This window comes from Charadrius vociferus, unplaced genomic scaffold (genome assembly GCF_000708025.1).
Source record: "Charadrius vociferus isolate BGI_N301 unplaced genomic scaffold, ASM70802v2 scaffold90, whole genome shotgun sequence".
Taxonomy (NCBI): Eukaryota; Metazoa; Chordata; class Aves; order Charadriiformes; family Charadriidae; genus Charadrius; species Charadrius vociferus.
In genome coordinates, this window is record NW_009647222.1 from 9,405,356 (window position 1) to 9,427,671 (window position 22,316).

Genomic DNA, 22,316 nt, shown 5'->3' on the forward strand with positions numbered 1-22,316 from the left:
TATAAAATCTCTGACCTTGCCTATTCAAACTTCTTTACAAATGCATCATTTAATACAGGAAGCTCCTCGGGGAGGGTTCTTCACATCTGCCATCATAATTTCTTATTTCCTAAATGCAGCAATTTGTACTTGATTATTCTTACAAGGATCGTGCCTCCCGTCCCTCCCCCTGCTCTGGCACATTCCTTTGTGCTGCTGCTTGTTCTGTAGCCCGAACGCAGCATCTGAGAATGTTTAAAATCCAAAATTTTCTTTGTTGTTATTCCACCATTTCCTTACCACTCATTTCTAGGGGAGGGCATGAAAGAATCTGCTCTTTTATTCTCAGACTGTTTTCCTGCGGGTTGTTAGTGACAGCAAGTTGTCATCATTTTACAGCCATTCAGCAAGTAACAAAACTGAGCTGAATCTCTCATTTCAGTTTCCTAAGGACAAGATTTCCCAAAACAGAAATACACTGCCACTTCTTGGAGCACTTAACATCTGTAGCAGTTAAGCAAAGGAGTGAAGCCCAGATTTTTAAAGATGCTTAGGTGCTTGACTGCTGCTAGAACTGAATTGGACCGAAGTACCTGTAAATAGCTTTAAAAATTTCAGTGACTATGGAGACTTCCCTCATCCATCACTCTTGGCAGTGGTCCCTTCAGAATGGAAGTAAGGCACATCAGCAAGGTCGCATAAAGTACTTGCAGTCCTGCTTTCCACAAACTGCACATACTAAGTGAAGTGCTGCATTCTAGCATGGTTTTTCATGAATTACATCTTCTGAAGCAGATTACTTATATTCCCTAGAAGAAAAGAGCCCTCTCTTGCATGAAAGTAAATATTTAAGACAGGCAACTTTTAAAAAGGATGCAGAATTATACTGTAAAAATAACCACCTTTATAGCTTATAATCCATTTTTTATTAAAACTGGGAAATAAAAGTAAAATTCACATTTAAATTACTTTCTGCTGTTTCTAGGGGATACTCTTTGCATTCCAGTTGGTTTCACTTTGCTGTTCCTCTACCCATTTTCAGTGCTGCTGTTCCAGACTTACATAACCCTCAGGGAAAAATTTATTCCCAAACATAAAACCTGTATGGATTTTACTTTTTTTAATATTTAGTAACATTTATCTGTGTGTTAGCCTTTGAATCACTTTCTTTTCCAGTGAGTCCAGAATGTTGAGCTAGTGCTGACCGAGAGGAGGACATGTTTGAAGAGGGATGTTTGTGTCAGGAGTTCCTTCAGTGATACTATAAAACCAGGAGCAAGTGCACAGAAGGCCGTTTACTCTTTGTGTTCCTTGGGATGTAAAGAATGAGCACTTGCAATACTTCCCCATAATAAATGGCACAGACTTTCTGAAGAATTGGTTAAACTGATTCTTGTTTAATTAACTCACATTTTAGTCGTGCACACCTGTATGTATTCAGTTTCAGGTTTGGTGGGGTTTTTTTTGAAGGAGGATGGGAAATAAACATTCAGCAATGCAATAAAAAAAGAAAGGAAAGTAAATGATTGTGTTGAAGAAACATTATTAATTGACACACCATTCTGAAGAATGACTGCCTTGTCTTTTAGATTTGTATTAAATGTCTGAAATACTTAAGCAAGTTGCCCCTGTGTTCTTTAGCAAATTTACTTCCAGTCCTTGCTTCCTACCCCCAACTAAAGCACGTTCATCAAATTGTTGAGTGGGAAGGGTCTGTGATGAGTTCTTTGAGCTGTGTGTCTTCTTCCCTCCATGTCCCTCCTTCATGTTCACCTCATATTAAATAAAGCAAATTCCAAACAGATTAACTGTCAAACAGTTATGCTTCATCTCTTCAATCTGCTTTTAGGTTTTTTGAAGGGGAGTGTGGCAAGTAGGTAAGGAGATGTCATGGTCTTCTTCCGTCGATGTAGGAAGATAGCAGATATGATCGCCTGAAAAAGCCGAACTACACAGTGCAAGCATGGCTTTCGCCCAGTCGCACATTATGGCAGCTAGAAGGCATCAGCACAGTAGACTCATAATTGAAGTGGATGAGTACAGCTCCAACCCCACACAGGCTTTCACGTTCTACAACATTAACCAGGGACGTTTTCAGCCCCCACATGTGCAAATGTAAGTATTATAGTTTTGTTATTGCTCTAACACAGCCTTCTGAATTGTTATTGCCTTGTCGATGTGGTATTTGATGGACCAGTCAAAAAGGATTCAAAGAGCACTGTTTTGCTGCCTTTCTAATAATAATTACTATAATGATAGAAAATCAGTCCATTTGGAAAGTATAAGTACTTTGTTAAAGGATGAGGGAAAGATCACTCCTCTAGCATAACTTTAATACGTAATACTTACGTATTAAAACGAGAAATAAACAGCAAGCAGTGGTAATAAAATAAGAGATGCTACAAGGATGATAATTTCTGCAATCTAAATAATGTTTGTTTGCATTTTGCGCTTGCTTATTGATGTAAATAGCTGTTGAAAATACCAAGCCTGTATCTGTACAACACATACTGTTTGGTTAGTTATATTACAGCTACATACAAGGGAAAAATCACATCAATAAATAAAATAGTGTGGGCACCCATCCGACAACTTACTTTCATACCGATTGCCGAAGATGCCAAGTGCTTAAAGAGTAATTAAAATAATGTGTTTGTTTCTGACTTCTTATATAATGACAACATCAGTAAAATTAACTGCTCTAAATGATTTACTTGTAATGTAAAGTGGAGAATTATAATTACAAAATGAAAACTGCCATAAAGTTTAAAGCCAGAAGGAAGAGCAAAACAGTAAAGCTATTACAAATAAATTAAGTATAAAATTCTACTGTAAAATATTTTTATAGGGAATAAAAATGTCTGCACCATTTTATTGTGTTTATTAAAGAGAGAAGCAGCCTTATCTTTAGATCAGAAGGCTGGTTTTCATTTTTTTAAAGGAGACTTTTTTCCCTTTAGGAAAACTGAATAAATAATCACCTCATTCACATTTTTGGTATTTTAATATGATTTGGTAATTTACAAACATAGGCCATGATTTCTGCAGTTAAAAAACTCAGCAGTTATGACTGCTTGAATGCTATGTGTCTATTTAGTGAATGCTTATGTACATTCTTTGGCAAAAATTAGATACTACATTAAAAGAATCTGAAGACTAACAGATATACCAGGGTGGTGAGCAAACACTCGGTTTTTGGGGCAGTGTATTAGCTTATGGTCTGTGTTGAGGGTTTTTAGGTACTATTGAAATGCAAACAGTAAAATGAGTTGAGTGGTAGCACTGGGAAACATCTTTTGTTTATAGAGCTGGCAAATGGTAGCAAAAGTACAAACAAACAAATGTGGGTTCAGAAATACTTTTACAAATGAAAATGCTAACTGCAGGTTGCTTTATTTGTCAAGGCTTAGCTGTTCTTTGTGAATATTCAGACAGTTCTGGGTACTCATGAATTTGTTCACTGGTCTTAAAAGCTGAATGTTTTTAGTGGGCTGAAAATAAGTTATTTATTAGTATTCACTTGGTACTCAACAATATGCTGTTTAAACTTCTAACCAGTAACAAATCATATTACTGGAAGGTTTTGACAATCAGCTGAATGATATAAGTTCAGCACCTAAGCAAGTAGTTGAAAATAAGTTATCCTTAGAAAATGGTTGCTCAGAAGAGTTTAGCAGTCTCTCATGAATGATTAATACTATTGAAGAAGCTTGCGCAAATGGGAAAACAGGCTAAACCAATTGAAACATTTGCCGCAATCTGACCTATTCTTTCTCTTGGTACAGAAATTGTAAATAATGTTTTGGAATACCAGCAGGATTGCTTTTGCCCTCTACCAATGAATAGAATAATAACAAAGAAGGAAAAAGTAGACATAAAAAGTGTAACAAAAGCACCTTTTTTTCACATGATTGTTATGGGTGAAATCTTAGCACTGCTTTAGTCCATGCAAGTTCTGTCATTAACTTCAGGGAGGTGAGGGCTTTGCCTTGTGCTTGTGTATGGTTCAAAATACCTAAATTAACGATGTCACAGGCAATCATAAACAGATTTCACATAGACCTGTTAACACTGAACTCATAGTAAACTACTTTAACCACAGGGGGCGTTTGTGCTCCTTTTCTTCAGAAGTCAATCTTGCAGCTCTTCCTTGGTCCTCTGTGGTTTTACATCTCTTGTTTCACTTTTTAGCACCCACAACATGCTGACAGCCCTTCCTAACCCCATCTTAGTCTGGCATTCCAGTGCTTGTGAGCTGACTGGGTTGCCACTGACAGGAAAGGTGGTAAATTCTGATAATGTTTTCAAGTCCATCAGTTGTTTTTGGGAAGTTCCTGTCATGCTCCTTTTTGAAACCACTGAAATCTAGTCTATAAATGAACCTCTGAAATTTTTTAACTTTACTTTTCAATTTCTCTGCAAGTTTTCATACAGCTTTAAAGAAAAGCAAAATCATTTGCAAAAAATAATCAGCAGATCTTTACTCCTCTGCTCACACTGCAAACAGTGCATTGGGTGTTGGTGTGACAGCTGCTGTGGTAATGTGTTACACAAGAATATGGCGATTGAGCCTTCAGAAATTATTTCCAGTAATACAACTTAGATGCGTTTGTGAAACTTGACATATGTTTTTACCTATATCCAGCCTCAGTGTGTGCATATCACTTCAATGTGAAAATCTGCATCTCATTTATTTGTTATTTTGTATTGATGCCTTTTTTCCCATGAAAATTCTCTGGCCCATTGCACAGGATTTGAAAGTTATACGTACCTCAGCAACTAGGGAAATGCCATTCACATCTTCCCCGTCCCCATCCAAACTGTAAGAAAAAGCATGTGTGTTATGTGCTGTATGGGTTCCCGTGGTAAGTCTGGTGTTTTTTATATTCAGCTTCAGAGGAGCAACATGTGAAATGCATGCTACTCCCCAACACCCAACTTACTGTTGTGCTAAGCTGTAAAAGATTTCTGAAGGAGAAGAAGCACCAGCTTTAGAGGCTACCCTACCACGAAAAGTCAAAAAGTGGTATTTTAGACCAGTCCATATCCTTATTATCCACATCTCTCATATGAGGAAAGGCTTAGGGACTTGGGTCTCTTTAGTCTACAGAAAAGAAGATTGAGGGGGGGATCTTATTAATACTTACAAATACTTAAAGGGAGGATGCCAGGGGGATGGGAGCAGTCTTTTTTCAGTGGCGCCCAGTGATAGGACTAGGGGTAATGGGCACAGTCTTGAACATAGGAAGTTCCATCTTAACATGAGGAGGAACTTCTTTACCTTGAGGGTAGTGGAGCACTGGAACAGGCTGCCCAGAGAGGTTGTGGAGTCTCCCACTGTGGAGACATTCAAAACCCACCTGGACGCTGTCCTGTGCAGTCTGTTGTAGGTGACCCTGCTCTGGCAGGGGGTTGGACTAGATGATCTCCAGAGGTCCCTTCCAACCCTGACCATTCTGTGATTCTGTGATTCTGTGTTGTGCCAGGGTAGTATGCATAATTTAAAGCTGTCTTACTAATATGATCTGTAACTCACTTTGGGAAATGCTGGGCAGGGAGAGCAATAATCAGAAATTTGTTTACTGTGAACCGATGTTTAATCTTTTTAGCTTGAATGGCTGCAACGATAGCCAGGGTCAGCCGCCCCTCATTTTTATCCAGGCATCCCAGTTCATTTTGAGGAGGAACTCCACGAACTGAATGCATTACCCTTCCCACAGCTTGCACCTTATGACAAGCTTCACTCACTAGTCTGAAACCCACCATTCACTATCTGTATTGCTTTGCACCCCTGCTACCTCTACTCACCATCCATGGAGCTTGCTCTGTGGCAACTCTCTTCCCTCCGAAACAGAGGCGTTTTTAACATGCGATGGCAGTCACGCGGTTGCGCTGTTTGAGGTTGTGACCTCCTATGCCTGACTCCCCCTAGATCTAACTCTCATTTTGTCATCTGCTCTTCTGCATGTGCCTATGGTCCTCCTCCAACATACACACTCCCTCAGCCCTACATGCAGTGTTTGCAGCTGCTCTGTCTCAGGGTCCAAATGTTCCACTCTTTGTCAGCCAAGTTTTACAGTCTCCAGGACGTGTGTGCTTACATATCCCACTAGCATGTACGTACTGCTGGATATTCATTACAAATTATTTGATCACAGCTGATTTTACTCCTTACTTCATATTTCTGCTCAAAAACTGGAACTTCAGAAAGATAACTACAAGGTACTTGTACTAAAAGGCTGTTTCTCCAGTACTGCTGTAAAAAACCCAACATTTCTTCTTCCTAAAAAGGTATAGGAAAGACAGGTGCAAAATAATTGGTCCGTACTCTGGTTTTGTAGTTCTATTGTATATCGTAGAAAATGCTAAGAACTTTTTCTATATTTAACAAGATTTGGGTGTTTTATATTTATTCCTTACTCTCTCACTAATCTTGTGAAGTTGTTAAAAACACCTCAGTTTACCCACCTATAAATTTCATAGAATTCTTCTTTGACTTAGGGAAAAGATTGTATGATTAAAGATTATTATTGCATCTTTCAAGCAAGAAAATGCCTTCTGAAAATGTACCCAGTAAACAGGGGTAGTAGTATTAATAGCAAAGATCTCTAACTTTTTTTCTGAGTTTATTTATATAAAAGTAAGCTCCTGAATTCACAGAATTCACAGAATTCACAGAATTGTTAGGGTTGGAAGGGACCTCTGGAGATCATCTAGTCCAACCCTCCTGCCAGAGCAGGGTCACCTACAGCACGTTACACAGGACAGCGTCCAGGCGGGTTTTGAATGTCTCCAGAGTGGGAGACTCCACCACCTCTCTGGGCAGTCTGTTCCAGTGCTCCACTACTGAAGCACAGCCAGCAAGGGTTAGGAATATGTATTACACTGCAACGGTGAACAAAACTAATTTTATTTGTCCTTTCAAAATAAAACTGGTAAAAGTAAAATAATTCGTAACAATTCTGTACATCTCTGGTTTCTCGTGACATAAATATAACCCTTGCATCTCTGGCTCTTTGATTTTATTCCACCAGAATTCCCTAACTGGAATAGCAGATAGGGTATAGCTGCATTTGCTTCTATATATTCTAACAAAATATGGATTGAGGGTAAAAAGATAGAGTTGAATATAAGTATTCCTTATATAGCAGAGAGGTGTTCTCTGCTTTCCTCTTCGAAATCATAAGTAAGTCTCATCAAACTGGGTCAGATCTTTTTGTTTCCTCAGTTTTGAATATCGAGATTGGGCCCTGAACAATGCAGCCTCACCCCCCACAGCATCTGATTTCATTTAGTATAATTAAGCCCAGAAAGTTGCCACATTTGTCCTGATAATAGTTGGGTTTGCACGTACATTTACAGCTGTTGTCAGGAGAGTTCTTATCTTGCTTTGCATTAACACAGTGAAACATATCTCCAAAATGTGTTAATTAAATTTGCTGGAATTATATAACTTGCAGAAAAAAAAGTTATAATTGGAAAAAAATGCATTTAAATTTATCTATGTATCTAAAATAAATCTTTTCTCTGTGTACCGTGTAATCATATTTAAACAATGAAACGGGATAGTACTGTTCCTTTGAAACTGGCAATGCCTTTGATTTATTTGTAAGTATTTGTTTCAGAGCTACTGCCATAGTTCAATCTCTTTTCCTTAATCTCTTTAAATTAATCCATCTACCCAACAAATACTGAAAATGTTGTGATGTGAACATCAAGAATTTTTACACCTCCCATTAGTGTTAGTTTTGTTTTAATAAATCCCTTCCATCAGACAGATCTAGAAGTCTGTGTAACCTTTTGTAAAGATAAAAAATAGTATTAGAATTGCAAAATAGACACTAAGAAGTACCTAAGTAGTTTATAACCTTGTTATGATGCATTTCTTACAGGGTTGATCCAGTGCCCCATGATGCTCCCAAACCTCCAGGATATACACGATTTGTCTGTATTTCTGATACTCACTCAAGAACTGATCCTATCCAAATGCCATATGGAGATGTGTTAATACATGCTGGTGATTTTACTGAGCTGGGACTTCCTAGTGAAGTAAAAAAATTCAACGAGTGGCTAGGTAGGTATTGAATTCTGTGTGGATTTGAAAGTAAATTTGTTTACTGATTGTATCTGCCCCTTCTGCCTCCCAGTAACAACCATCATGTACTCAGAAATGATGAATATTAATTTGACTTTTGAATTTGAATGGCAATGAGCAGGAATCAGAGGGTTTTTTTCTTTTTTACAAATATTTTTGCATTTTTCCAACTGAGCAAATAAGATTTGTGAGACTATTCATCTGTTCTGCCTTCACACTCTCAAGTGTACACTAAGCAACTTCTTGGTGTTAGCAACAATTTAAGTCAGTAGGCCTTTAATGATTTACATAAAACCTCTTACATACATTGTTATGGCTTTGCTTCCCTGCAAAAAAAAAAGTTGTTGTGACTGAAAACATTTGTCTGTTTAACCCCGGAGGCTCATAGTTTTTTTATCTGAGGCTCAGCTGCACCACAGTGATGAATTCCAAACAAAGCAAAACGTGTGCCTGTGGTTGCTGTCTTGGATGTAGCAGACCAGATGTAGATGCCTTCTGTAGGCAACTGTTGGCATTGGTAACTGAAATTCTGTTCCACTGGGCAAGAGAGTGGTGATTTACATGTGCTTCTGCAATGTTTTGTATATGCTAAAAAAATGACAGTGAAAATTGGAAAGCATACACTCTTACCCAGACAAAACCCCTGATCGGTATTGTTCCTGCAGCAGTGCGGATACCTTAATTTAGAACAAAAATGGATTCTGGATTCTGATACTTCATTATCAAAAAAAAGGTGAGAGGAAATGAAGGAGCTGGAGAGAGAAAGGACACAGTTTAAGGCTAACAGATTTCAGTTTTGAGGTTGATTTTCTTTCCTGTAGTTGGTATTTTTCCATTTTCCTGTCTTTTTTGCTATATCTTACAGCATTCGACACTGGGAAGGCACAAAGCAGACAGATGTATGTAGGCTGAAATGGAATATAAAAAAAAGCCAGGACTTCACAATTTAAACAAATATTTACTAGCAAATAATTATCAGCAAGGCTGATAAATATTTATTTGAGCTTGAGAACCCAATAATATGTCCTACATGGAACACTTGCATTGTTCTATGAGTATTAAGGTAGGGACAACATGTGGAAGTCACATACTCTGTTACAGTACCCTCACCTCTGTCGCTGTACCCAAATGGAACAGGTTGGTTGTGAAACAGAAAGCAAATTTTCATCCTATTTTGTAGGTCTCTACCATGTATTAGAGTAATGTACTGAAAATAGCATATAAAGATTATACAAACCATATGGTTATCCCTTCTAAATAATACCCATTTTATTTATCTGCTGTTGAGGGAAGAAAAGTGCTTTGGGATATTGCTAGTGAGCAAGGATGGGGGCTACACATGTTACTTGCTGCACAGTTTTTGTCTCCCTAGTTCTCCATCTGCCTCCCTGCTAGCCACAGCTGTACGGTGTTCTGAAGAAGTCCTTAAGCTGAAATCCTCTCAGTGTGGTAGGGAGATTTCCCAAGGCATTTCTGTGATGGTCTTTTCATCATTTTTATTCCAAAAGAAGGCTTAATTTTCTGACTTTTCAGGCGTGCATCCAATTTCATGGTAGTATGCAGTTTGGGAAAAGGTGATCTTTGTGATTTGAGTTCTATTTTTGCAAGAGCATCTTTGAGATATGCAAATTTAGCAAGTTAAAGATTTTTTTTAGTTTCTTGGCAATTTGGAAAAATACAAAGTTTAACTTAATTTTTTAATTCATTCTGGAAAAACCAATAGAAAAATAATTTGGGGTCTCTACATAGGTTTCATTCAGATAGCATTTCAAGTTTTGTTCTGGTTCAAAATTGTATACTTTTTAAAAACTACAGTCAGATTTCAAAATGGAAACTTTCGCTTTTTTTGAAAGGGTGGGTTTTTTTGTTTAAATTAACAATTTATCAACTCTTTAGTACCTTGAGTATTTGCAAAATAGCTCATGTAAATGGTAAAGCAGTTATAAGTGTAATCTTTGAGAAAAAGAAATTTCAGAAGTTGTTTTGCTGGTTGTCCATTTTATTGTGAAAGGCAGTGGTGTCCAACAGTTTTGATTTTTCTAGGTATCTGCTTCCAGTACCTGCCATGATTTTGCAACTCCCACAGCCTACCCAACCTCCTCCTTCTTCCTCATCTTAATATTTTACTAGTTTCTTGAGAAAGTAATTGACAGACTCTGGCAATGAACTTTTACCTCCACCGTCATTCCTACATGCTGCTACCAAATTTCCCTGTCCATTCCTTCGTCCCAAGGCACAGGGCTCACCTTCCCGCTTAGTTATTTTGTTCTGTGTCAAATCTGTGTCTTCTGCCGTTATTAGACTATGACTTTGTTTATGCCTTGGAATAAACACTGGAATATTTGGTTTTTACACCTTCCCTTGGTTTCAGCTTCATCTTCAGCACTGGATGGATGTCCTACTCCTGCTTTTGCACTGTATATTTATGTATAGCATTGATTACTACCTTTTAGCTTTCTGTTCCGTCATACCCTCTTGGGTCTGTGCCACTGTGGTCTATCGGCCTATTTTGTCTTTTCAAGGGGCCCTTCAGCAAATGTAATTTTTATCTTCTGTTCTACATAAAATTTCTGCACCCATCTGATGCAAAGTATATTTTACATTAACATCATTAACTTCCATGGACCTTATGGTTATATTGAGCACATGCTCAAGTGTTGTGCTAATAGAGGCACGTTGGCTTGCTGAGTCATACCCTAAAATATGTTCTCTTTTTTTTATGCTAACTGTATGTGGGTACACAGGAAGGCCTGTACAAGCTCAGATAATACGTCTCTCTAGCCTGGTATTGTCTTTGACTGTGGCTAGCAGCCAAGGTGCTCTGCTTTGTCTGCCCCTTAGTCACCTAGTTTTATACTTTTTGTCCTCTGACCCCTGAAGCCCTCCGCTTCATTGCATTTCACTTCAGTCTTTTTGGTAATTAGTTGTTTACTTTCACTTTTCTTTTACTCAAAGCCCCCTCCCCGCTTCCCAGAGAGGGATTTGAGGTGTTGCTAGGGTTAGGTTGATGCCTAACTCTATGGAGGATCTTAAATGCTGGTGATAACTGGATGTGCATATTTTCTCAGCTTTCTGTGGTGGGCAGTCCAAGGACTTCTTGAGACACAGCATTACTTTGTATTCAGTATATAGATTTTTCTTCTCTGAGTTTTTTAATTGCCTTTTGGATCTATATGAATTTTGAGTGCCAACACAGTCTTGCATCACAGTTCAACAATGTGATATGGATTGTGTGAGGAACTTTGCTTATTTTCAACCTGTCACCTGCTAGTTTCATTTGGTATTTCCTAATACTGGCAAGAGGCAAGTGAACAACTTCATTCCTCCTTCTGTTTAAGAATTTGTAGGCTCTTTCCATATCTGCCCTTAAGACATTTTTCAGGCTAAAGACTGTTTAGAAGTCCTTAAATGCCTTTGATCATATATGTCACTCTTTGTACCTCTTTGTTCTATATCCTTTTAAAAATGGTGGGACCAGAACTGCACGTGATCTGAGTACACCACGGATTTATCCCTGGCATAATGAAATCTCCTAGTTTGTTCTCTTTTCCTTTCTAGTGTTGTGGATTATTCTGTTTTTATTTTTGACGGTGACTGAAAAATGAGATGGCATTTTCATAAAATTGCCTATTATAACTCTATGAACTCTTTCCTGAATGGTAATATCTAGTTCAGAACCCAACAGTGTGTATCTATAGCTGGTATATTTTTTTCAGCACTTGAATTATTCTGCATAAATTTATATTCAGTTTCATCTGTCCTCTTATCGCCCAGTCATGCAGTATCACGATGTACTTTTGCAAGTCAGATTTCTATTTTGCTGCCCTTACTCAGGGTAGCTTAGAAAAAGAAGGGGAAAAGGGATGAATAGTCAGTTTGCAAAGCTTGCCAGTGGTGCCAACGTGGTCATTTCCCTCCCTTCTTTTCCTGAACTGACCTTTCTCCTCTCTTTATATTTCATCTTTTCCTTTTTTTTGCCTGGTTTCTTCTCTGACTGTATTTTTTCCAAATTTGAAAATCCAGTTTTGGAGAATCAGAAAAAATGAAGTACAAAATATGTATTACGGTGGGGTGAAACGGAAGGCCATGGGGCCAGCGAAACTTTCTAATGACATTACAAGGATGCATGGTATAACAGCTTTGAACATATGCTAATTTTCCAGTATGTCCAGGAGATTTTAAGACATCACTTTAAACAGCCAAAAATAATTTGGAGGAATTGTTTCTAAATATATGGACCTGTTGGAGTGGGTCCAGAGGAGGGTGACAAAAATGATCAGAGGGTTGGAACTCCTCTCCTGCGAAGAAAGGCTGGGAGAGTTGGGGTTGTTCAGCCTGGAGAAGAGAAGGCTCCTGGCAGACCTTGCTGCAGCCTTTTAATATGTAAAGGGGGCTTATAAGAAAGATGAAGAAGGACTTTTTAGCAGGGCCTGTAATGACAGGACAAGGGGGAGCAGTTTTAAACTGAAAAGGGTAGATTTTGATTGGGTATAAGGAAGTAGTTTTTTACAATGAGGGTGGTGAGACACTGGAACAGGTTGCCCAGAGGGGTTGTGGATGTCCCGTCATTGAAAATGTTCAAAGTCAGGTTGGATGAGGCTTTGAGCAATCTGATCTAGTGAAAAATGTCCCTGCCCATGGCAGGGGGGCTGGACTAGATGATCTTTAAAGGTCCCTTCCAACCCAAACCATTCTGTGATTCTATGTAATTAAAGCTAGATAAGGTAGATTATATCATAAGATATATCAAGCTCACTATGCGCTGTAGTTACCCCTGTCCTCAGCTTTTTCATTATTTTTGTTTCTGTTATTTATTCCCTACCTGCATATAAATCAAATGTGTTATAGGACAAATACAAAGACACATGTCCTGCTTTAATGCACTCATCAAATAATGACTCCAAAACCATCTCTTATTTTTTATCTCCCATATTGTTGGCACTGGAAATTGCCTGCTTGGCTCAGTTGCTCTTGTAATTGCCTCTGCTCAAGTCTGTAACATCATTTCCAAATTGTGTATGCTCCAGGACCCACTGTTACTCTGAGTTTGTGGGTTACTTTCCTGGAAATTTAACTGAATAGCCGATCTGTGATAGAAGCTGCAAGCCATACTTCTGTATTCTCTCTGAGAATTATATTCTGTGCACGGATTTGAAAGATTACTTAAACTAATATATTTTATAATATCCATTGTTTCAGTGTGTTTGGTTGAGATTTTCTAATGTCAAAGACAGTCTTCCTATTTGAAATTCAAGTTCAAGCTAAAGTTGAAATTAAAAAAAATAGAAGGTGGCTTTACATTGTAGTGGAAAACAATAATTAGCTCTTCAGAGCATTTTCCTGAAAATGTTAATCTTACTTGCATATCCTACTTGCACAAAAAAATGGATTAAATTATTTGACATGCATTTCAGGAATTGACCTGGGCAGATTCAGCTCAAAAGATAACATTTTTATTTCAGACTAAAAATATTTTAGAGTGAAGATGCCTTCCTAGCTGTTGTAACTAGAACCTACTAGAATCACTTGTTTCTAGTATTAGATTGTAGGAAAAAATTAGCCGATTTTGGTCAATAAACATCATCCTTACTTTTAAGTTCTGGATAAAAAATAAAAGATCTTCAGAAAAGCCTGAAACACTAGTCTTACCTTTACTTTTGCTTTACTGTTCAGTCTTGCAAAACAAGGGTAGTTACTTTTCTTCCTCTCTTAACAGGTATTTTATATTTTTAGGTTCAATAATACTAACATTTATAACAGATTAAAATTGTGTTGAAGAAGAAAGAAAATCGGCTTCAGAGCAGCAAAAGAAATTAGAATTTATAAATTGTAGTCATGCCATTTTGACCATCGGTAATTACACTATTTTTATGTTAATGTAGAAACCCCTTGAAAGAAGTATTTAAGCACTAATTATCTATTTACAAAGGAATGGCTTTGGAAATGCAGTGAAAAACATTGAGCTGTGTAGGGATTTAGAACAGATGTCATTTTTAAAAGACTGGGCATACTAAAAAAAGTGTTGGTTTTTATTGCATTTCTTAAATGTGTGATGGCTCAGATCCGTTTGTACATTTAAGGCTCAGACAGTACAGCACAGAAAAGTGTGCTGCAACACGCTCTTCAAAAAAATCTTCCAGTATTTCTCCAGTTCTGGGGAGTTAGTCTGTCCTGAAGACATTAAACTGGCTGCTGGGAGTCTCAAGGAATGCTTAAGCTACATCCCTGTATTGGGAAGATGACCCAGAACAACTGTTTTCCAGGTATGTCTCCCATGGTAGTAATGAGAAGCTGTAGAAGCTATAGGAGTGGTGGGTGCTAAAGAATTTTTCCTTCATTCCCCTCCTTCCAAATACATGTATGCTTTTGGGGGATTTCTTGTACTTTGCGCTAATACCGAGGTTGCTTTATTCCGCCGATGGAGTGGAAAGTAGCCAAACATCAAGATTCTGAGTCTCTGGGGTAACTCACCTAAAAACATCCTGTGATTTTCATAAATATTGAGATCCCTGACCCCCAACATAAGTAAGTGAGTGAAAATAGCCAGTCTTATTCCAGACTAGCAGACAAGTGTAGCTTTTGGAGGGCCATGCAACCCAGAAGTGCAGAGAGCAACCAGGGAACTGAAAGATGTGGAATATGAGTCTGTGAACTGTCACTGCCTCTGGTGGAGATATTTGAAAAAGCCTGAGGAAAGACAGGCAACCAAATTCTAGTTAGTCCTCTTCAGATTTGACAGCCTCTTTATCGCTCCCCCTTGCAAAATTGTGAAAATGATACTTGATCCACCTACCACATGAATGTGTTGGAGGATTAATTATTCTCAGTACAGCACTTAGAACACCTATTGCCAAGCACTACACACAAACATTAAATGTTATTATTAGTGCCGTGCACCTCGTGTGGTGACATGACACACAGCTCTTTGTAGTCCTCCCTTCCAGAAGGTGACAACTGGGAGGTGCTGAAAGCACCTTTGTGGGATCTGAAGATCTGAATAGGAACCTATATCAGTGTGCAGAGATCCATGTAGGAAGTTTAAAGTATTTAATTGTTACTTTTTAACATAGTTCTCTATGTCCTTTGCTTTCATTGTCCCCAGATACATGTTGTAAACCAAAACTAGAGTATTCTAAAGGGCAGAAAAGCTGTTGTAGAAATTTATCTCCTCAGAAAGGTTTATATTATTTAAGACTATAACTATTCCAGGAAGTAAAAAAGAAAAAATATTTATCAAAATGGACCCTATGGTTTATGTAGTTGAGGATTCTCAAACCATTAATTGCCATAATCTAAGGGGACATAGCAAAGGAAGGTTCAGTCTAGGCAAACCGTGCAGTGGTACAGTTTTCTAGGCGTCTGTTACTGACCATGAGTGGACAGAAGGTACAGAGCTACATAATCTTTTGGTTTGACTCACTACAGCTACTCTAATGGCCTAGTTTGCAGCAGGCGTTGGGTTGGTTCTGCATAATTACAGGGTAATTAAATAAACCAGGGTAAAAGGAAGCCACTTTTCCTTTAGAAGTAATTTGGGCCAATTATTATACATGTGTGTGGGTGCATGTAAAACACAGTATATCGAAGAGCTTAAGTTGGACTATTATCAGATATTTTTTAGTTTCATTTGCCTTTATCTATTTATTTTAAGAAATCCTATTTTGCAAATGAGAGCGGTATTGTATGTGTTTGCTGTTTTAGTGTTTGGTACAATTACTGGCTTTTACAATGCAAGAATGTCTGGAGCTAGCAGGTTACAGATGACTTAGGAGGGAGTGTTCATTTACAATGTTATTCCAGATTACACACCATACAAAAAGTATGTTAATGTGAATTTCCCAGACATCAGCGCCAGTGTTTAAATACAGAACTGTCAAAGAGATGCTAAAAAAGCAATCTGAGACAGTTATGCAGTCTTTTTACTATATCACTCACTGCTGTATTCTAAAAGGTTGAAATGAGAGGGAAAAAGCATTAAGTGGGCACTTATATGATTGTCACTGCTTTTAATGAATACTAAAAATTCTTCTCAGTACAATACCAAGAGAGAAGCAAAGCACATCTGCTTGTACAAGTTTGCATTTATCTTGGTGAAGTTGCAAGTTGATAACAATTGTAAGCTGCAGAGGAGGTCACTGGTTGATAAAGATGTGTAACCTCTTAGTGCCAGAGCAGCCTGGAGTATAAACATCATGCATTTGCTTTTGAATTATTTGCAGTGTTGATCTAATTTACGGAGAAGACGACTTGCTGATAGAATGGGATGAACCTGTAAGCACACAGAATTCTACTTTGAACAAACTCAGATGCAGAGAAATAGCAAACAAAGGCACATTGTTCAGTGCTTTGCATTAGGCAGTTTGTAGTTCAAGTAATGGTTCCCCAGCATTTCAAGTTGTTTTGTAAAAATTATGTTCACCATAAAAAGGACCTACTGTAGTTTAGAAGTTAAGAATTGCTGTAATAATTTTGTAATTGGTGCATAAACATGCAAAAAATTAGATGTTCGGTTGATTTTCTTAATTAGTAATCTACAATAATGAAAGGAATAAACAAAGCTGTTACTAGCTAAACAATATATATACTCTTATACACGTTATATTACCAGAACTATTATCAGATTTTTATACTGCAAACAAAGACTAAGAATCTTTCTGAGGAGTGCTTGCCACAACTGACAAAAAATACATGTTTCTAGTTAAGAAGTTAGCAAGATGATAATACCATCTGGCTACATATAAATTAAATATGATATCCCAGGCTTTTTGATAGTAAAATAATCTGAAAGAATAATAAATTACATTGATTTAGGAGATTTAGGGCAGAATTTTCTGTGTATTGAGTTGTTCTTGGAGAAGAACCACTGCTGCCTGACTTCTTGGATTTTGTTTTGTAGACCTTCTGTGGGTTCTTAGGTGTCTCATAAGATGAGACGTCTCATTCCTTTGAAGACTGTCCTTCAGACTGGGCATTGGTCTTTTTAGACTTTCAGGAGACTCAAGGAACATAACTGTCTTTGAGGCGTTTACTCCTCTGCCGAATATAGTAAATGACTTTTGAATCTGTTGGGCATTTTCAGAGGGATATTGAGAGACAAGCACGCAGAAGTGTGAAGTGGTGTACTTTTACAAGTTTTGTTTCTGTGAGAAAAATATACCCTTTGCTAAAACTGCTGAATTAAGTGCAAGGTAATGTGTCTCCAGCGTGTTTCTGCATACAGGGGGAGATTACAAAAAGGAAAGGAGAGGGAAGAATGAGGCAGGAAAGATGAAGAACGATGTAGCAGAGAAGAAGGAAAAGGAAAGGAAGAATCTCTCATCCCATGTTAAGATAGAGGCTGAAAGAGCGGATGGGGGCTTAGAGCCTAGAGCCACATTCCAAATTGGCAGAAGGCAAAAGTTGGATGTGGCCTGAAAGAGAAAGCCCTCAAGTCCAGGACAGAATTGGAGCCAGTGTGTTTCTGACAGAATTTTGATGTGTAAACATTTCTGTTGGTTCCAAATCCAAATAGGATGAAGTGGATAGAGGTTGACTGTGCAGGAAAATAATTTGAATTTCTCACAAGTTAGACATTATGGGAGGTAAAAAGCCACCTTATTTTAGGAAAAAAAAAGTGAAATTTTGCTTAGAAATGAAACTTTTATTCACCCCAAAATATTTTAAAATGACATTTTGCTTCATTTTGTTTCCTTGGTAATGTCAGAATCACTACATGAATTTCCAAATATATCCCATTCCATCCAAATGGTATTTTAATAATTTTAATACAGAAAACTGTCTAGGTAAAATGTTTCCAGTCAGTTCTAGTTGTAGTTCGTCTCCAGGTTATAGTGATATTTTAGCAAGAGCTTCTCAGGTGCCAAGAACAAGGGGATGCCTGGTCTTTACGCAAAACACTTGTCTTAGTTTGGTTAGTCAACGTAAGAGATCAGAAAAAAAGTAGCTTTCCCCCAAATTCATAACTTTTCCTTTTTTTTTTTTTCTTGGAAAATACATCTTTGACTCCAATAGCATATGTTCTTGCATGTGTTTCTTGGCACTCCTGAAGGGCAGATCTATTTCTTACTTACTTGCTGCCTTAGTTTTACTGGGGAATGAATTTTGTCCTGGATATGTGTGCAGAATTCCTGTGACAGCCATAAATTTTCTTTAATATCTTTGTATACATAGAGCTTCTGTATTAATACCAAGTTTGCTACCTGCCCACCAGCAAAGCCATATGCTACCATCAAATGTTAATTGGCTATCAGTTGGGTATTTAGTCCTACTCATCTGCTAAATGGATAGTACGAGAAACTTATACCAAAGTTAATGGAACATAATCTCTAGTCCTGTTAAATTGCTTGCGTACCATAGATTTGTTCCATTAGAATCACAACACAAAATGAGTTTTTAATTTCTTTCAGCAAAGCAGGCACTTCAAAATTCTTGTTTGTTTTCCAGTGTAGACTTGCAGAAACCTAGAATCACACAGAATGGAGGGGACCTCTGGAGGTCATTGAGTTCAAGCTTCTGTTCAAAGCAGGTCTAGTTAGAGGAGGCTGCTCAGAACCTTGTCCAGTTGAATTTTGAGTATCTCCAAGGATGGAGATTTTAGAGCTGCTCTGGGCACCTATTCCAGTTTTTGACTATCCATATGGCAAAATTCTTTCCTTATACCATGTTCCCACTTGTGTCTGTTGCCTCTTGTCATACCTGTGCGCACTTGTGAGAAGAACCTAGCGCTGCCTTCTCTTTATCCTGAGATCAGGTAGTTGCAGACAGTAGTAAGGTCTTCCCTTCATCTTCCCTGGGCTGAACAGACTCAGATCTCAGCCTCTCCCTGCCCCGTATGCCACATTCCCCAGCCATCTCAGCAGCCCTCTGCTGGACTTGCTTCAGGTCGTCAATATTTCTCTTTTACTGAGGAACCCAGAACTGGATACCACACTCTAGATGTGGTCTCAAAAAGTGCTAGATAGAGAAGGATGATCGCGCACTCCCCTTGTTCAGCTGGTTTCACTGTTACTAATACAGGCCAGGATGTTGTTGGCTGTCTTTGCCACAAAGACACACTGCCAAGTCTTGTCGAATGAAGTTACTCCATCCTAGGTGCAGAAATTTGCGTTTGCTTTTGGTGAAGTTTATGAGGTTCCTGTCAGCCCATTTTTCCAGCCTCTCAAGGCTTCTCTGAATAGCAGACATGCCCTCCAGGGTGAGTTGTCAGATCCCCACCCCTTATTTGGTGTTGTCTGCAAACTTGCTGAAGGTGCACTCCATCAGATAATCCAGGCTGTTAGTAATGATGCGAAGCAGTATTGGCCCCAACATAACTAGCTGAAGGCAAGAGCCTTTGCCATCCTGTTGACCTCAAGCTGCTTCCTCACTGCCTCCATGCCTTCACTTCTCTTCACAGCATGACAACACATCTAATTTAAAACTCATCACGCTGTATTAGTGAACCTGTTCGCAAGGACATTCTTGCCCCAGTGTGCCAGGGGAATGCCATTCCTGCCCAGCAGTCCTTGTTCTTCAAAAAGGGTCCTAAGGTCATAGAAACTGGTGCCCTGCTTGCAGCACCAGCCATGCAGCGTTGTGTTGACTGTGTGATGTATCCACTCCCACCTGAACAGTGAGCCCCCTCACTGGGAGGACTGGGGAGGTACCACCAGGGCCACATCCCCCCCACTGTTATCTCAGGGCTGTCAGTCACCCTTGATATGCTCAAGGTCACCCATGATGGGGGGGTGATGACGGATGAGCAGTCAGGGAAGCTAATGTTTAGCATGCGGCTATTTTGGAAAAGAAGAAGAAAAAGGAAAACAGCTTAGCAAATGAAAATGTTAGCCAGTGCCTTTATTAAGGCTTGTTTTCATTGAGTTTGTTAATGGAAGACAAAAGGAACGCACTGCAATGGGTACGTTGTAGCCGCTGCTGTCTTTGATAGGTATCTTCCTTGGCAAAATGCAATTGTTCTAAGAAGCCACGAAAACCGACATGAGTGGGAATTCAACATTCTCAGCTCAGTTTGTTTAACACGGGACTTTTCTACCCAGCTTGTCATTAGCACCCACTAGCAGGTACAGGAATAAACTGGTCAACCTGGAAGTGTTTGAATTATCTCTGATCAAGAGCTGGTGGCACAAAAATAATAGATGTTTACGTGGTTGTTCTAAAGCTATGGACACATGCAGAGACACAGCTATTAGTCTATGTGCTCTTGGAGAGGTCTTGGTCTTAGCCAAGGACTGAGCCAAGGCTACAAATTGTGCAGTAGTCTGTGCCTAGAGATGGAAAACCTTGTATTTGTGTTGGAAGGACATAATGGAATAGAAAATACAGAACAGTTCAAATAATAACATAAAAAGGAAAAGTAAGAAGTTGTAGGTCAGAAGTAGGAAGGAGTTGCTGCTTTAAGGTCGTTTTCAGGTAAATACTGGTAAGATATTGCTAATGTTTAGTGAATCTTAATGCTATAAAAGGCACTTGAAACAACATTTCTCAGGATTGTGCCAACACACCATGTTGGACTGTGGTCCTGCTGCGGTAAGGTGGTGTTCGTCCCTCTGAGGTCACTGGCAGGAGGACCATGCTTTAGTGCAAAGAGATGATTAGCATTCAGTGTAGATTGCTGCACGTGGACTAGAGTGTGCGTTGGTAAGTACAGATCACAGTGGAAGCAGGGAAGATGGGAAACGTGTAATGATTATTGTGGTCTGATAGCTGAGGGCCTTCATCTGCAGCCGCTCAACTGGCATCTTACACATGCAGTTCATGACCACGGTGCCCAGCCAAGAACAAGGTTTCAAAGATTTATAACTAAGGTTGACTTTGCACTTCAAGAGCACTTGAAGTAAAAGTGAAGCGCGTTCTCAAGTCTTCTAAGGAAAAAAAGTTTAAATAAAATATAGTTAAATTTTTGTGCAAGCAGCAAAATTACTCCCGCTAGACAGAAAAATTAAGATTTAAAGGGTAAAGATGGCTTGTGGAGACAAAGAGAGGGAAATAGGTTTAGCAAGTTGCCGCCTGGTATGGAATGAAAGGAAAAAACAACTGAGCTGCAAACTCATCAAAACCACAGTTGTTAATTGAAAAGCTGACAGACCTGTAACTACAGCAGCGCTTCTGGCCGCCACTATAATAAATGTAACTGTACATTTAGAGTAATTTGCTAATTTGCCTAAGTAACACCCACAGACAGCAACATGACATAAATACATTAGTGGAAGCAACAACTATAACCAGCTCGTACAGGTTCTTGGCTGCTAGATGGATGGATCAGATGAGCTGGAAAAGATTTACAAAACAGAATAGAAATGGAATTGTTAACAATATTGCGGCATACAGGATTTCTTTATTTTACTATTTCCCAAGAATGCTCTAAGGCCTGTAGATGCCCATATGTATTGTAGCATGTGAGTAATGTTTTTAACTTGTGTATGTGTGCACACACCTGTAAAACTTGCAGATTACATCTGCAAAATGCTAAGTGTTTCAGAAGCAAATCCAGCAAAATTAACATCTCAAGTAGTCTTTCAGGTAAATAATTGAATCTCCAGCATTCAATGTGTAATTATAAATATCTGAAGAGAATTTCTGTTAATAAATATTCTAAAGGCACATGTGTCTTGGGTCCACAATCAATTTTCCTAATACAGGTGTTACAAGTGTCTGAAAATTATACCTCAGAGTTACCCAGACCTTTGCATTTGGCAACTTCCGAGTTCAACCATGTGGCATCTCGTCTGGGCTAGCACCGTTCCCTGTCTTCTGTTTCCTTAACTCTGAATCATGCTGTTGCATTTTATTCCTAAGTCCTACTTGTGCCAACTTTTGCCACTGCATATTGTCTGGTGTTTTACATTCTCTAAATATCCTACCTCTAGGTTAGGCTTTGGGTTTCTATGTTACCAACAATACATTTTTAAAATAAAAAATGACAAGACTGCTGCTATGCAAGGTGGATCTCATGTTCAATAAAGTATTTCTTTCTGCTCCCAGTCTCCTGTTCTGTCTGTCTTCATCCTGACACAAATTAATAGTGCAGAGGCAAAGCTAATGAATGCAGCTTTACACAGTTTCTGTCTTTGTTTCAGATATACTTAGGAGGTTTCTGTTGAGCTTTTTGAGGCAGGTGATGCCTGGTCTCAAAGGCAGAATCCAGTTGATGATAACCAAATGTGGAGTCAGGTGGAAAGTTTATGTTGCAGCGCTGCTCTCAGGAAGAACCCACATGTGTGGGCATATGTATTCTTGCCTTCAG

At 38.6% G+C, this 22,316-nt stretch overlaps 1 protein-coding gene across 1 annotated transcript in view; it reads left to right on the forward strand.

The window, feature by feature from the left end:
• The first annotated feature begins 1,830 nt into the window (after positions 1–1,830).
• The window catches only part of MPPED1 (metallophosphoesterase domain containing 1), a 49,759-nt gene continuing 29,273 nt past the window's right edge, over positions 1,831–22,316 (forward strand). Inside the window, exons 1-2 of the mRNA XM_009879703.1 lie at positions 1,831–2,094; positions 7,872–8,053. Of these exons, the coding sequence (XP_009878005.1) occupies positions 1,943–2,094; positions 7,872–8,053 (334 nt within the window). The 5' untranslated portion in view covers positions 1,831–1,942. The remainder of the gene's footprint in view (positions 2,095–7,871; positions 8,054–22,316) is intronic.